Source organism: Phodopus roborovskii, unplaced genomic scaffold (assembly GCF_943737965.1).
Source record: "Phodopus roborovskii unplaced genomic scaffold, PHOROB, whole genome shotgun sequence".
Lineage (NCBI taxonomy): Eukaryota > Metazoa > Chordata > Mammalia > Rodentia > Cricetidae > Phodopus > Phodopus roborovskii.
Genome location: NW_026126541.1, coordinates 15,479,976 through 15,494,338, shown reverse-complemented (window position 1 = coordinate 15,494,338; position 14,363 = coordinate 15,479,976). Strand labels below are relative to the sequence as shown.

The 14,363-nt window shown below is 51.3% G+C and overlaps 1 protein-coding gene across 15 annotated transcripts in view; it reads left to right on the top strand.

Annotated features, from left to right (window-relative positions):
• Pax2 (paired box 2) overlaps nucleotides 1-14,363 on the top strand; it is a 77,441-nt gene that overhangs the window by 23,899 nt on the left and 39,179 nt on the right. For all 15 annotated transcript variants that reach the window (XM_051199888.1, XM_051199877.1, XM_051199883.1 and 12 more), the window contains 2 exons: nucleotides 8,094-8,179; nucleotides 9,790-9,909. In XM_051199888.1, the coding sequence (XP_051055845.1) occupies nucleotides 8,094-8,179; nucleotides 9,790-9,909 (206 nt within the window). The remainder of the gene's footprint in view (nucleotides 1-8,093; nucleotides 8,180-9,789; nucleotides 9,910-14,363) is intronic.

Here is a 14,363-nt window from a genome sequence, read left to right as displayed (position 1 = left end):
CTCTATATAGTTCCGACTCTCCTGAAGCTTGCTGTGTAGACCAGGCTGGCCTCAAACTCACCGAGATTTGCCTGCCTCTGCCTCTGCCTCTGCCTCCTGGGTGCAGGAGTGGTGTGGATCACTACATTAAATTTGAAAGTCCATATAAAGCACTTAACACAATGCCTGGAACATATAGGACATATGTTAGCACACAGGGCCCTTAAGATTCTTCTGTTCCAATACTATTCATAACTTAATAGTCAAGCTCTTCCATTATAGCTGGCCTTGTTTGTTAGTAGGTGGTAAAAAAATTATTATGACATTTGCCTTTGCTGGACTAACTGAGTCTATGGAGGATTCAGTATGAGCTGGATAAGCAAAGAAAGGTTTTCAGTCAGATCTGTGCTGTGCCCTGAGGGGGAGAGGGGAATGGAGGAGATTGACTGGAAAGCTTGGGGGGGGTGCTGAGTGGGGAAGATTCTGAAAGTGAGGCTGAGAAACCCTGGCTTTCCCCTGTCTGAAGCAGTAAGCAAAGGCAGTGTTTATCTCCATCCTAGTCTTTCAGGACAGAGGCTGATAGATTGGTTTTTGAATCCCTGAGTGGCTGAGGTGACAAGGGCTAGAGGCAGCTAGGCCAGGCAGTCGCTAGAGAGCCCAATATTCCTGCAGGCTTCCTTCTGCTTACAGAGGGGTGTGGGAATGTGTATGGAGCGGTAGGCAGGATGGACTGGCTCAGAGGAAGAGATACACTACAGTGGTGAGCCTATAGCAGTACCAATTTGCCATTACAGTAGGCAGTCCCTGAGCCACCAGACTCTCCCAGCAGGACCATGGGGTGAAGAGCTGGTAGACCCCAGCTTTAGCGGAAGCCCTGACAGATGAGGGCAAGGCCAGTGAGAAGAGGAAAGGAGTCTGGTCACGCTCTGGCTTGGCATGCACTGCAGACTGGTTTCCAAATGGTTAGTTAAACACATTGCCCCTTAATTTTTAAACCTATGCATATCTTGACGTTAAATCAACCCATATGCTTGCCATTCATCATATAAACTATCACTATTGCCCCCTTGGGCCAGCCCCATGGCCCATCTAACCTGGTAAATTGTGTCTGGCCTGGGCTCCCAGGTTCACACAGCGAAAGGACTTTCGCCCTCAATGTCAGTCTCAGAAGGCTAAGTTGTTGCAGTAAATTGCATAGTATCTAAAAAGCCACTGGGATTTGATCATCCTGGGAAGCACAAGAACTGTTTTGAAATGTTTTTATTTTTAACCTAGAGTTTAGTCTCTGCAAAGGAAAGGATAGCTTCTGGAATTTTGGTGACTGTTGGCTTGGTTACCAGATGGTGAGAAATGTGGCCTGAAGTATGACTAAGGAGCCATCTTCATGAACTAAGAGCATCTACTGACTCCCCGCCCCGCCCGGCCCTGCAGGGGCTTCACTCACACCCCTTGAGCTCATCTTCTCAGACTGTAGAGTTCAGAAATTCCAATTCAGGAAGACCAAGGAGAGACGGAGGGATTTACATTTTAGCAAATGTCCCAGGGGAGTCTGATGCAGACAGTTCCAGGGCTGTCATCTGAGGACACTCTTTTGCAAGCTTTCTGGTAGGGTTCTCATTCTTGGAGCTTAAGTAGAACTTCCAGCTGAGCATCCCTACAATCCCAGTTCTCGGAGGGCAGAGGCAGGTGGATCTCTGTGAGTTTGAGGCCAGCCTGGTCTAGAAAGCAAATTTCAGGACTGTTACTCAGAGAAACCCATCTCAAAAACAAACAATCAAAAAAGTACAAGGCAAGCCTGAGCTACATATATATTGAGTTTAAGATGTGAGCCTGGGCTACACGGGCACCACCCCCTCTCCTTGTCTCTCTCTTGACAACATCTGGGAAGATCTCTTATAACCAAAAACCTGTGTGGTCTAGCTGTGTCCTGCTCTAGCTGGAGTGGAAAGGCCTGTTCTCAGCTGTAAAGAATGGCTTGACTCGCCTCACTGATATTCTTATTGTTCAAACTAAAACCCACAGAGCCCGTGAGCGAGCCTGGGCAACACCTCTGAACCACACAAAGGGCAGAAGCAGAGCCTGCAAAGGGAGGGTGTGCATGAAGGCCTCAAAGTGGTCACTGGGGAGGCTGAGGCAGAATTTCCGAGGGTCCTTGTGTGAGGCGAAAGTAAATCTCAACCTCCAATCGTAAGGACTACCAAGTTCCCTGGAGTAGACTTCAGGAGAGGTAACAGCTTCCTGGGTGATCTATGGCATCTCACTTGCTAGGAAAAGTCTCCAGCTGGCTTGCCTCAGGGCCAAGCCAGGGATACATGCCCAACACAGGCAGTGCTCAGAGACCTGAGATGAAGCAATTACCTGCATTTGTTGGATGGAATATTCTTTGCTGAAGCAAATATAGTTGTTTGTTTGTTGTAAGAAAGTAAGAATGATAGCCTCGAAGTGTGAAGTCATTGGCAGAGTCCACCCCTCCCCAGTGGTTATTGGCTCAGTGGGCAGTCTGAAACATTCCCCACCTGCCTTACAAATTCCATACTAGGAAATAAGTATGTTTTGTAGACTCCGGAGTGGAACAATCCATGCTGATTTGTATATGCACAGAGAAAGTGTGTGCAAACACTTAACTTTTCACGACGAAGACTCTTTGAGCAAACCAATGATATGACCAGGCTGGGGGGATGTGGGTGGAGGCAGCCTGCTGTTCCTGGAGGAAACAATTCCAAAGCTGGCAGGGCAGTCTGCTTCAAGCCAGCGGGCAGGATTTCATGGGGACAGTCTTGGAGATCCCGTGTTTACATATGCTCAGCAGCTGGCTCCAACACGTGTTGTTACCCCCTCATCCTGGGGAGGAGTGTGGACCTCAGAGGCCTCCTAGCCTCCATCTAAGAATGGACTACTAGGTGTGGGATGTAGGAGCTTATGAGTCTGCACATTTGAAAGTCTGTCTCTGGAAGCAGTAGAGCCGAGTAGTTGAGGGTGTGGGCCCTTGGATTAGTCCACTGGAGCTCAAATCTCTGACTTGCCATTTATAAAATAGATGGCCTATGACCACCTGCAAAGCGGGGTCCTGGGAGAACAGGGCAAATGAAATATTGGAACATGGCCTCTCACACAGGAAGGAATCAGTGCACGGTGCTCTTTAATCACTAAAGTTCCATCTGGGAGGCATCGCTCTTAACAGTCCTGGCCACCTAGGCCTTACTCCTTCCAAGGTGAGCTGTCTGCGGTCATCTCAATGCTAATAGGGCTGCTTCTTGTTTCCACCTGAGGGGAAGTTTTTGCGCACCATTTATTATCATATAATATAATGCAATATACTATCATACATAACATAACATAATATGATGGGTAGGCTAACTTGGAAACCCTGAGGCAGACTGTGGATGGATGGATAGATGAATAGATACATTTGTACTAAGTATACATACATTATATCATTCTATTGATTTGTAAAAAGTTCCCGGTCTGCCTGGCTGTAATGAGATTTTTGAACTTTGCGTGGCGATCAATGAGAGGAATATTATTGGCCTGGAGAATTGATATACCTGCTCTCAGTGGCTTGTTCTGCTCCCAGGCCAACCCGGCCCCCCAGGTGTACGATTCCAGCAGACACTTAACCTTTTTTACAGTGTCATCAGGCTAAAAGGAATCTAATAGTGACACAGGACTTGTGCTCAGCACTCTGCCACTATTGCTTTCCTGTCACAAATAATTTATAGCCTTCTATTTCCATCCCTGAGCCCTGCACCCCAGCCCTGCCTCCCACTTTCCCCCCAGCTCCCCAGAATCAATAAACTCACACAGCCACAGTGGGACTTCAGGGTGCAAGGGGATGGACGGATGGACAGAGAGAGAAAGAGGGCAGAGGCAGAGAAGAGACGGAGAAGGCAACATTGGGAGAAGGAGGGGAAGATGGAGAAGGGTTAAGGAGGAGTCTTCCCCCGTGGAAGGTTGAGCTAGCTCCTCATCAATTTAACAGGCTTGCTGGGAGACTCAGGCAGACCTTCATCTGTCTCACAGAGCACCTGAGACTACTGTTTTGATCTTCAAGGTGGGAGGAAGTGGAGGTCTCCTGGGAGTTTAACTAAGAGGAAGTGACCTCACCATCTGCTTCATCGCCCTGTGCTCTGAAGTCCTGCAGTCACCTGAGTCCTCTGTGGGTCCACCATCCCGGTGCCCTCAGGTGGAACTTAGTCCAGGCCCGGTCTGCCTTCCGGGAAGTCTTTCTGATGGCAGCCTCTTTAGGGGGCGGCCTGTGGCTCCTGCTGCTGTTGGGCATGCCTTCTTCATTTCTTCCCAGGGAGTACCTGCATTGAGCCAGTTGGGGCATACCGGGAAAGGAGGCCTCCTGCCTGTACCTGGCTCAACCCCTAAATTGAAAGCAGCTAGGCATAGGGGTCACCCACAGGGATAATAACATGAGTGAACACTATTATTACAGTCAGCGTTTATCGAGCCGACCATCATACTAATCACTTTACATGAATTATCCTGCTAAATCCTCACCGCAGCGCTGGGAAGTTCATAGTAGTACTATCCCAGTGTACACAGAAAGGGATAAGAAAATCCAAGGGCTTCCCAGGAAGAAAGAAGCAGAGCTGGGATTCTGTCTCAGGTAGACTGAGCCCGGAGCCCATATCCCAAGTCCCTCTCTGTGGTGGTGCGCAGCCACTCAGCTCCTGGGAGATACACAGTGTATAATTCCAGTTCCAGGGGATCCAGTGCCCTTTCTGTCCCCCATGGGCACCAGCCTGCATATAGTACTTATACACATATGCAAGCAAATAAAAACATCTTATAAAAAGAAAAGCAAAACCAAAATCTGAATTCCTTTAGTTATGCATGCATCCTTGGAAGACTAAAATCCAGAAGTCCTTGTGTTGGGATCAGGGCAAAGCACTGAGCAGGTTGAGCTCACACTGAAATGGAGGAGGAAAGTGCATCCTATGTGGGAAAGAAGCCTGCTTGGATGGGAAGGGGGGGCAGTGCCCCTTCCCACACTGAGCACAGAACGCAAGAGAAATATAAATAACCATACGGTTTCCACAACCGTGGCTCTTAAATTCCCTATGACCAGCTCAGGGACCTGGCAGGTGCCCACTGCCTGGGGCCATGAATGGACACCAAGAGCCTTAGTAACTCACAGCAGGCACCTGCCCAACTTCTCTCCCATGCACCACCAAGCTGCTGTCAGGGCATAGTGATTTTCCATCACTTGCTGCCTCAGCTAAATCTGTATCAGTGCCTCGGGGGTCAGAGGCTCTGGTAATAAAGACAGGAACTCCACCAGCCAGTCCAGTTATCTGTGTACCCTGGCCCCAGCCCTGGAACTCCGTAAACCAGAGCCTGTCAGCCTATAAGCAGAGCCACTGAAGGTTCCCCAGACCCTGGAGACCCTGGAAGCTCGTGTGCTAACAGCCGCTTGGGAGATGTCCTACCGTCTAGACTCTCTTGATGGTGAGGCCGTATTACTCTCAGTGATCAGACTCAAACCTCTCCTCCACCTTCTGACTGCTCAAAGCTGATATTCGTGTTGCGGATGTCTACCTCTGCCCTGATCCTTCGCTCCTGTCGCCCATTATTCTGCCCTGCTCTGCATCCTCTAGTCTCCCTGGCAACCTCACCCTCTTCCTCTTCTCTGTACTCCTTTTCCTGCCCCGAAACAACCTTCCTACACTCTGTGGTTACTGAGCCGTCCCGTGACTTCCACGCCACAGCTGTTTTTTAGAGCTCCCCTCATCCCTGCACCTCTTTTGCCAGGATCCGGCTCCAGCTGTCTGTCTCAAAGTCACTAATGGCCACCCTGATCCCCAAATATATGCCTCTTCTTATCCCCAACCCCATGCACTTTTTGATGTCACCACTGGCACTAAAGGTTAATTCCTTAACGTGTCCTCCATCTACTGAAGTCAGGCCACTCTGCTCTACACTGGGTGCTGCCGGCGGCCGCTACTGTAGCCTCCCATACTGTTCCATGCCCCTTTATCAATAAACTCCTTCCTTCTGGGTCAGCCCATGCCTGGACGTGCCCACCTCACACATCCAGAGCCAACATCACTTTCTTCCTACGCCCTTCGCCTTCCTGCATCCCTGTTCTCCATGATGACACATGCCACACAGCTTCCATGATACAGGCGTGTTTTAGAGCCACGCTTGACTCCAGTTTACCACCAAACCCTGGCCATTCTCCCTTGCTTCTTTCCCTTCACACCCTCGAAGATCCCGCCCTTTCTTTCTTGAGACCAGCTTGTTATTAGCTCACGCCGACGTATTACTTTCCTGAGGTCAATCACTTTGATTGTGTCCCCTCTAGTTTGAGCATTGCTCATGGCTTCAGACCTCTAAGGCTTGGTTCTTGCCTGATGACGGAAGGATGACAAGGTAGCAGAAGATGCAGGTTTTAGAGACTGAATTTAGATTCTGCTCTAACTGGCCTTATGGTCCTAGAGAAACCTTAATCACTAACCTTTGTCAGCTTTGGTTTTCTGTCTGCAAAATGAAGACAATGGCACTTATTTCTGAAGTTGTGAAAGTAGCAGAAGTACATATGGGTTAATATAGATTTTATATACTATCGATGTGCATTTTCATGAGGGGAAAATAGCTGTCTCTATCATCAGGTGCAAGCCTTCGGGCCCATTTCCTCTCCCTCCTGCTCACGCCTCTGCTACTGCTGGCTGTGGGTGTGGTGTAGGCATCAGCCCCAGGCTTGGTGGTCCTCCTAGGCCTCCTCTGTGTATAATGCCTCCTCCCTGCATTCTCTTGTTAACTTCCCCCCTGGGGAAAGAGACCTTGGAGATGCTGCGTCCCTGGGAGCCCTTTATTGTTCATTTGGAGAAACTGAGGCACAAAGACACTAAGTGAGGCTATGTGGCTTCTTAGTGACCTAGACACACCAGCATCGGCTCTGTTGAACAGCCAGGCACACTTGGTACTATTTTCTGTTACCCTCCTGCGTTCAGTTCGGCTGTGCTTTGGGTCTGTGCCAGGGTCCACCTCCTCATCCACCCCTCCCCCCCCTCGTCCCTGCCTTCAAGGGGTGGCTCTTCCCCTGGCACTGGCTGCCTCATTGCCTTGGGCTACCCAGCATACCCTCCCAACTTTACAGCCCTGGGACACAGGGTACTAACTATATGCCTACAGGCAATCGGTAAAAGCTAAAGCTGAGCCGGGTGGTGTCGGCCCACGCCTTTAATTCTAGCACTCAGGAGGCAGAGGCAGGGGGATCTCTGTGAGTGAGTTGGAGCCAGCCTGATCTACAGAGCGAGTTCCAGGACAGCCAGAGAAACCCTGTTTCAAGGGAAAAAAAAAAAAAAAAAAAACCCAGCTAAAGTTGAATGACTCACGGCTAGCAAATTACAGGGACGGTAGAGGTGGATTTGGCTTTCTGTAGGGGGAGCAGTGCTGAGTGGGACAGGGTGGAGGGGAAGCCTTCCCCAGTCCCTGGGCTTGGTCTCTTGCACTATGGAGCACTGATTTTTCTGGACTCCTGCAAGGTGGGCTTCTCTCTCCCAGGAGGGCTTGATTTGTTCCTTTATTTCCTGGGGGTGTACAAGCACTAGCTCTTCAACCAGTCTGACTCAAGGAAGACCCAAGAAAAGAGGGTGAGGCCGTAAGCCAGCCAGATGGGGAACAGGCTTGCGGGGCCTGATACCTGCCAAAGGGACTAGGTGCCGTTGTGGGACCACCTGTGGCCCAGCCCTGCCTTTCTGCCTTCTCAGCTCCTTCCCTAACTTCGGTCCTAGTTGGAAAGCCAGCCAAAATGACCTCCGGGCGCAGATGTTCCTGGCACTAGGGGCTACATAAACGTGACTGAGGAAGGAAGGTGAACCACTAGCCAGGGCAGTCCTCACCCCTCAGAAATGGAAACGGTGCTGTGTTCCACTCGACTGAGCCATAACTCAGACTGCCCAAACTCAAGCTACACTTCAGCTGGTGCCCAGGTCAGGACAGACTGCAGACCATCTCTGCCCGAGAGCTGTGGTGGGTGCCGGCAGGAAGGCAGGGCCGGTGAGTGGGGAGTGAGGCCCGAGCTGTGCTCTGCAGGCCCCTCTGCCAGGCAGGGCGAGCCTGGACCAGGCCTGCATGTGTAATGCTGTTGTGATGCTTTGCAGGATCATTCGGACCAAAGTTCAGCAGCCTTTCCACCCAACACCGGATGGCGCAGGGACAGGAGTGACTGCCCCTGGCCACACCATCGGTAAGAGGGCTCAGGAAAGAGGGAACTGCCCACTCCAGTGAGAGCCACGGTCCCATGGTCCCCAGTCACCCCTTTCCCTTCTAGGGCCTCCCTGGTGGTATGAGTTCAGTGCCTCCCACATGGCCTCCTTAGTCAGTCTTCCTCCCCTCCTGCCCCTCAGCCATTTTCCTTTGAGCATCTCTTCTGCTCCACCATCATTTATTTTAGCTAATTCACTCTCCCTATATGCCCTTCCTTAAGTCCCACATTGTTTCAAATCTATTTTTTTACTTCATCTTTTTTTAAAGACATCTTTTGTTGGGGGGTTGGAGAGATGGCTTAGAGGCTATGAGCTTGATTGATCTTACACAGGACCTAAGTTTGCTTCCCAGCAACCACATCAGGCAAGACTCAAAACCACCTGTAGATCCAGTCCAGAGGATCTGATACCGTTCTGACCTCCCCAGGCATGTTCACATACATGCACACATACACATACATTTAAAAAGTAAATCCTGCTGGGCGTGGTGGCACATGCTTTAATCCCAGCACTTGGGAGACAGAGGCAGGTGGATCTCTGAGTTCAAGGCCAGTCTGGTCTACAGAGGTAGTTCCAGTACAGCCAGGGCTACACAGAGAAACCCTGTCTCAGGAAAAAAAAAAAAAAAAAAAAAAAAAAAAGTAAATCTTTCACCTTTCTTTTAAAAATGGGGGAGAGGAAGGAAGGAACCCATAACATTATACATTATACATGGTAGGCAAACACTTCTCCACAGAGTTGCATCCTCAGCCTTTAATTTTTTTTTAAATTATCTTTCTTTTCCCCATCTCTTTCTTCCTCCCCAGTCCACTTCCTCCCCTCATATGGATCTGTGCCTCAGCAGTCCCTCTCCATCCTTCCTTCTTAGCTCTTCACAGGATTTAAGAGAGACAACCCAGGCCTGCCCAAACTCCTGCGGCAGATCCCCAGGGTCACGCGCAGGCACACGGACTTCTCCTGGGTTTCCCTCCCCCCTGCCCAGCAGGAGATAGAAATGGCTGGCCTAGCTCTGCTGGGCCGCCTGGACCCTTTGGTCACCCAGCTATCACTGGCTTGTCCCAAGAGGGAAGCAGGAACTTCTCCAGTGGTTTCAAGACCAGAAGCACCCAGGGGACAGAGAGCTGCCTCCCAGAACACTGGGACCAGCCTTATGCCACCCCCATACACACCAAGAGTCAGGGACAGATCTTAGGAAACCTCAGACTCAGGGCTGGTGAGGACTCTGCCAGGAGACCGAGAATCAGTGGCCTGGGGTTTGTTTGTCTGGAAGGAGTTGCTGTGGGATTAGGTGGAGGTTAGAACTGTGGCTCCAGAGAGCATCTCTGGAACGGAACTATCCAGAAGGTCACTGAAGTACTTTCTGTACAGTTAATCTCGGCGGTTTCTGAGCCTATACTGCATCCATCTGAGGGGAGGGGCTTGAACTAACCCCCTGCATTGTCTGTCTGTGGGAGTGTTCCTCCCTCAAGCCTCAGAGGAAGGAAGGGGATATGAGCTTCTTGTCCTTCTGCCCTCTGCTCCGCTCTGTCCCAGCCCGGGGCTTCAGTCACAACTGCTACCCTGATGGTGTTTCCTCCTTCTTCTCATCCAGTTCCCAGCACGGCCTCCCCTCCTGTTTCCAGCGCCTCTAATGACCCAGTGGGATCCTACTCCATCAATGGGATCCTGGGGATTCCTCGCTCCAATGGTGAGAAGAGGAAACGTGATGAAGGTAGGGAGGAGGGGGAGAGCTCTGGCTCCCCTTTGCATGCTTTGTACTTGGACTCAGGGCTCCGGTTTCTGCTGGCCTCACAGCTGCTCTGTTGTGAGATCAGTTTTAGCAGCGAAGCCTGGGTACCCCCACTGCCCTGCTGGTTCCTGGAGCTAGGGAGGGAGGCTGCTGCCGGGGCCACCAGCTTCACCATCTGCTCAGCCCCAATGGTCTCGCCTTCTGCTGGGACTCACCCCAGCTGTCCCCATGGGATGCCAGGAGGAATGGCATGAACTGTTTACCTTGGGAAGGTTGTAGAGGTTGGGGAGACAGCTGGTATGTGACCTGGGGATGAAAGGCCAGCCTGCTTTGGCCTCCCACGATCCCCGATAGAAGTAGCAGGTGACGCGGACATGGATGGCCCTGGCCCTGGGGTCCTTTCTCTGCAGCACATGGATGCTGCTCCCATTGAGACCACTTAGGGATCCGGACATAGCCTTGCCATACTCTTGATCATGAGAGTGAACACCATTCTGACTCTTACTTCTCTTCCTCCTCCCCGATCCCTCGAGGTACGGCCAGTACCTTGGGTAGCACAGACCCGGTTAAGAGGAAATGGGGAATTAAGAGGAGGACCTGGGGTGAAAGAAAATTAGGAAAGATGTTGATAGCATGGGACAAGGTGCTTTTCAGACACTCGCCAGCACTGGTGACCAGCTAGTTTTCTTCTGAGTGTGAGGCCTGGGCACCTAGGTGAACACAGATATTGATATCTCAGGCCAGCCTCCTGCTACGATTCTTTCGTGATCCCAGCCAGGGAAGTGGTAACTTCTGGTCTTTGCACGGTACATGGAATTCTAAAGACACTCTCCACAAAACGTAAGGGGAGAAGTGACCATATGCTCCATTAGCTCAAGGAAGTCACAATTTATGCCTATTGTCCCTGCATCCGAGTCAGCCAGTGTCTCCTTTTCCCCTCAGAAGATGTTGTGTTTGGACAGTGGGGTCTGTGGCCACCTCAAGCATAGATAAGCTCTTCTTGAAGGGGTGAAGGACAGAGACAGGGGCAAAAATGACGTTCCTTAAGTGGCATTCTGGATTCTCCAGGCCTGGGCAGAGGGAAGACAGCAGAAGACAGGCCTGGCCTCCAGCAGAAGGGACACAGTGTAGGAGACCTAGGCCTGGCAAGACAGTGATGACCTGGTGTTGGCCTCCTTCCAGAAGCCCTAATGGCCTCCTTTCCCAGGGAAACAGCTTGTCTGGCTCGATTTCTCTTTCTTCCAAAATATCCAAACCCATTTGGCTGCCACGGCCTTTGCCACTCACTAAATTTCATTGTGGTTGTTTTGGCGGCAGCCCCTGATGGGCAGGGGGAGGCTACAGGAGAGGCCCTAAGCCCCAGTTCTCCCTGGGGCTTCTGACATCCAGGCCTTAGCCAAGCTCCCTGGCACCCTGAGTGCCTTGGTAGAATCTGCCTCAAACCCTAAGGGTTTCTCTTTAGCCACCTGCCTTGTTTAGAATGTGAGGTGTCCAGGGGGACCGGAAGGTCACAGGAGCCCTTGTGTGCTCTCCCTCATAGTTCTGAGACCGGGGCCTTGTGTGCCTTCTGCTGCCTGGGCCTTCATGGGTGGTGAAGGGATGCCAGGCTACCCAGGCTGGGCCAGCCAGCTGGGTCAGGAACAGAATGCTCTTCCCTCCTGTTGCTCACATCCATTGTTTCCAGTCAGTTCAATTCAGTGACACCCCCTCTGACTGTCAACTATGAGAATAGTTTGGTACAGAAGGTCCCTGAGCCAAATAAGATATGATTCTTGTCCTTAGGAAGCTTATACTTTAACACGCAATAAACATTGCGTCCAGAGAGTAGAAAGCCCATCAGATGTGGTGTGGTGGCGATCTGGCCAGGCCTCTATGTGGGGGAAGAGGGAGGGAGGCTCACTGCCAGGAAGGGCTGCTCCTTGAGGGTCCCAAGGGATGGCCGAAGCGGTGTTAAGGACAATGTTAGCCTGAAATTCTGTCTGATGCTTCAAAGCCTATGGACAGCAATGGCCTTGGTCAGGGTGAGCTGAGGGGGCAAAAGGGGGAGGGATGCTGAAAAGGAAGCCCAAGTAGACAGAATCACCGGAAATGACCAAGACTGGCTTTTCCCTGAAGGCAGGAGGGGCCCTCACTGTGTCTGGGCAGGAAGGCACAGGAGCAGGATTGGGCTGGGCCCTCCCAGAGAGTGGCAGCCCAGGAAGCTGCTGCACTCTTCAAGTGAGGGATAATGGGAGCCTCAGACTCTGCTAGGCCTAAGCAGGTTACAAGGAGCATCAGGGACCCTGCCATTTTCATGGGGGTTTTCCTGTCTGGTCTCTACCCCCTTCTCTCTCTCTCTCTCTCTCTCTCTCTCTCTCTCTCTCTCTCTCTCTCTCACCAACCCCAGGCCAGATGGAGCTGTCCTTTCCCTGGAAGCTAGGCTGGGAGGGAAGCCAGCTTTCCCTGACCACCATCTCCGTCTTGATCCATGGGGCCCAGGTGGGAAGGATGAAGAGGGTGAGGAGAGCTGAAGGAGCCCCCTCCCCCATCCAAGGCCTCCAAGCAGCAGGGCCCAGTTTGCATTAGGGAGCAGCTAGGATGATTAAGAATGGGGAGATAATTATGTGTCAAGATGATGTAGCCCAACTCTGCAGTCAGGCCAAGGTAGCAAAGCAGCTGGCAGGCCAGTCCGTTGTCGTTGTTGTGGGAGAGGAGCTTCGGGCACAGGCTGTACAAACACCCAGGTGTGTCCTTCAACTCTCCGGCCAGGACTTCGGGTAAAATGGAAACGGATCTGAGAGAGTGCAGAGTGTCAGGATGTATGTCCAGGGACCCCGGGGGGGGGGGGGCTAGAGGGCCAAGTGCATTTTCCTCTGGGGGAGCCCTAAATGGATCAACTACGTTGACCCTCCTTTGACCTCAGGTGTAGTGTCTTATCTTGAGGCGAGCTGGGTGTCCGTCCCTCGGGTTTCCACCTCACCTAACCATGTCCTGGTGGCGGGCATTAGCGAGGGCAGGCGGTGACTGCAGCGTCTGCTGGCATTAATGAACGGTAGTTACTGGTGTCATACTGGGAATAACCAGAACCTTGCTAGTATTGGCCCTTGGGATGTGGACAGCGTCATTGGTATCAGTGGCAGTCATGGGGATTATTCATCAAGGGTCAGTTGGCTTTGACTCAGGGTTTGGGTGGGATGTGATCCGATTCCATCCCAAACCCTTGCCTGTGGGGATATGCAAAAACTCAGGTTTTCTTTGGAGAAATGCAGCACCCAAAGAGCTTGGACCCTCCTCCTAGGGATCTAGGGCCCTAGGAAGGAAGACAAGAGAGAGAGAAAGAAAATATGCACGGAGCACCTGGGTCACGGGCTGTGTATCAGTCCAAGGAGGAGAAGTCCTCATTAATGCCGTACTGAAACCTTCACTTCCACAGTCATGTGCAGGTATATCAGAGCTTGCTTCTCTGGGAATCTAAGAAATGTAATTCCCTGAATGTTACACCCCTTGGCTCTTGTGGTTGGAAAGCAGACTATCAGCCTATCTATAATCAGACTGAGAAACTAAAGCCAGGCTGGGGGATGTGGCTGAGTGGTAGAGTACTTGCCTGGCAGGTATAAGGTCCTAGGTTCAATCTCCAAACTGGAAAGAAAATAAAACCAACCACAGAAAATCCATGTCTTTGGCCTTCTCTCCGCCTGCTTTCACCACAGCCTGGAGCATTGGTGTCCACCAGCAGTGGTAGTAAAGCACAGAGAAGTTTTCATAACTTTCCAAAAAGTCCAAATGAAGCCATATAGTTTGAGTGTGCAGATGTGTGGGAGGGAGGTGTGAGTGTTAGCCACTGGCGTGTGGCCTTGCAGGGGGCCACGATTTTATATTTTATTAATTAAGTGCACAATGTGTTGTGCAGTGGGCGGCGCCAAGCTGCAACTGTTGTGCATTTGTGGACAGGACAGGCTACATGGTTGCAAATGGCTGAGTCCAGTCACTGCTTCGGGTGATGCTGATGCTGGAGGAGGCAGATTATTTCCTTAGTTAGTGTCCCCCAAGAGCAGTGCTCAGGTTATGCTTGGAGCACAGAAGGGGACTGAGCTATGGAAGAGATCAGCACCTGTTTAGAGGTCCTAGATCGAGGCAAGGGAAGGTTTCAAACCTCCTCATCAGGCCGTGAACGAGGCCTTCCAGGACCAAAGCTCCACGCAACCCTAGCTTAACTGTGAACGCTGCTGGATTGGAATCCTCTAGCTGCTAGTACAGCTATGTGACCTTAGGGAAGTCACTTAACTAGCTCCTCTGTCAAATGGGGTAGTACAACCCTCTTTCTTTTGTTGTTTGTTTGCTTGCTTTTTAAGACAAGGATTCTCTGTGTAGCCCTGGCTGTCCTGGAACTCACTCTGTAGACCAGGCTAGCCTCCGACTCAGAGATCCCCCTGCCTCTGCCTCGGGAGTGCTGGGAT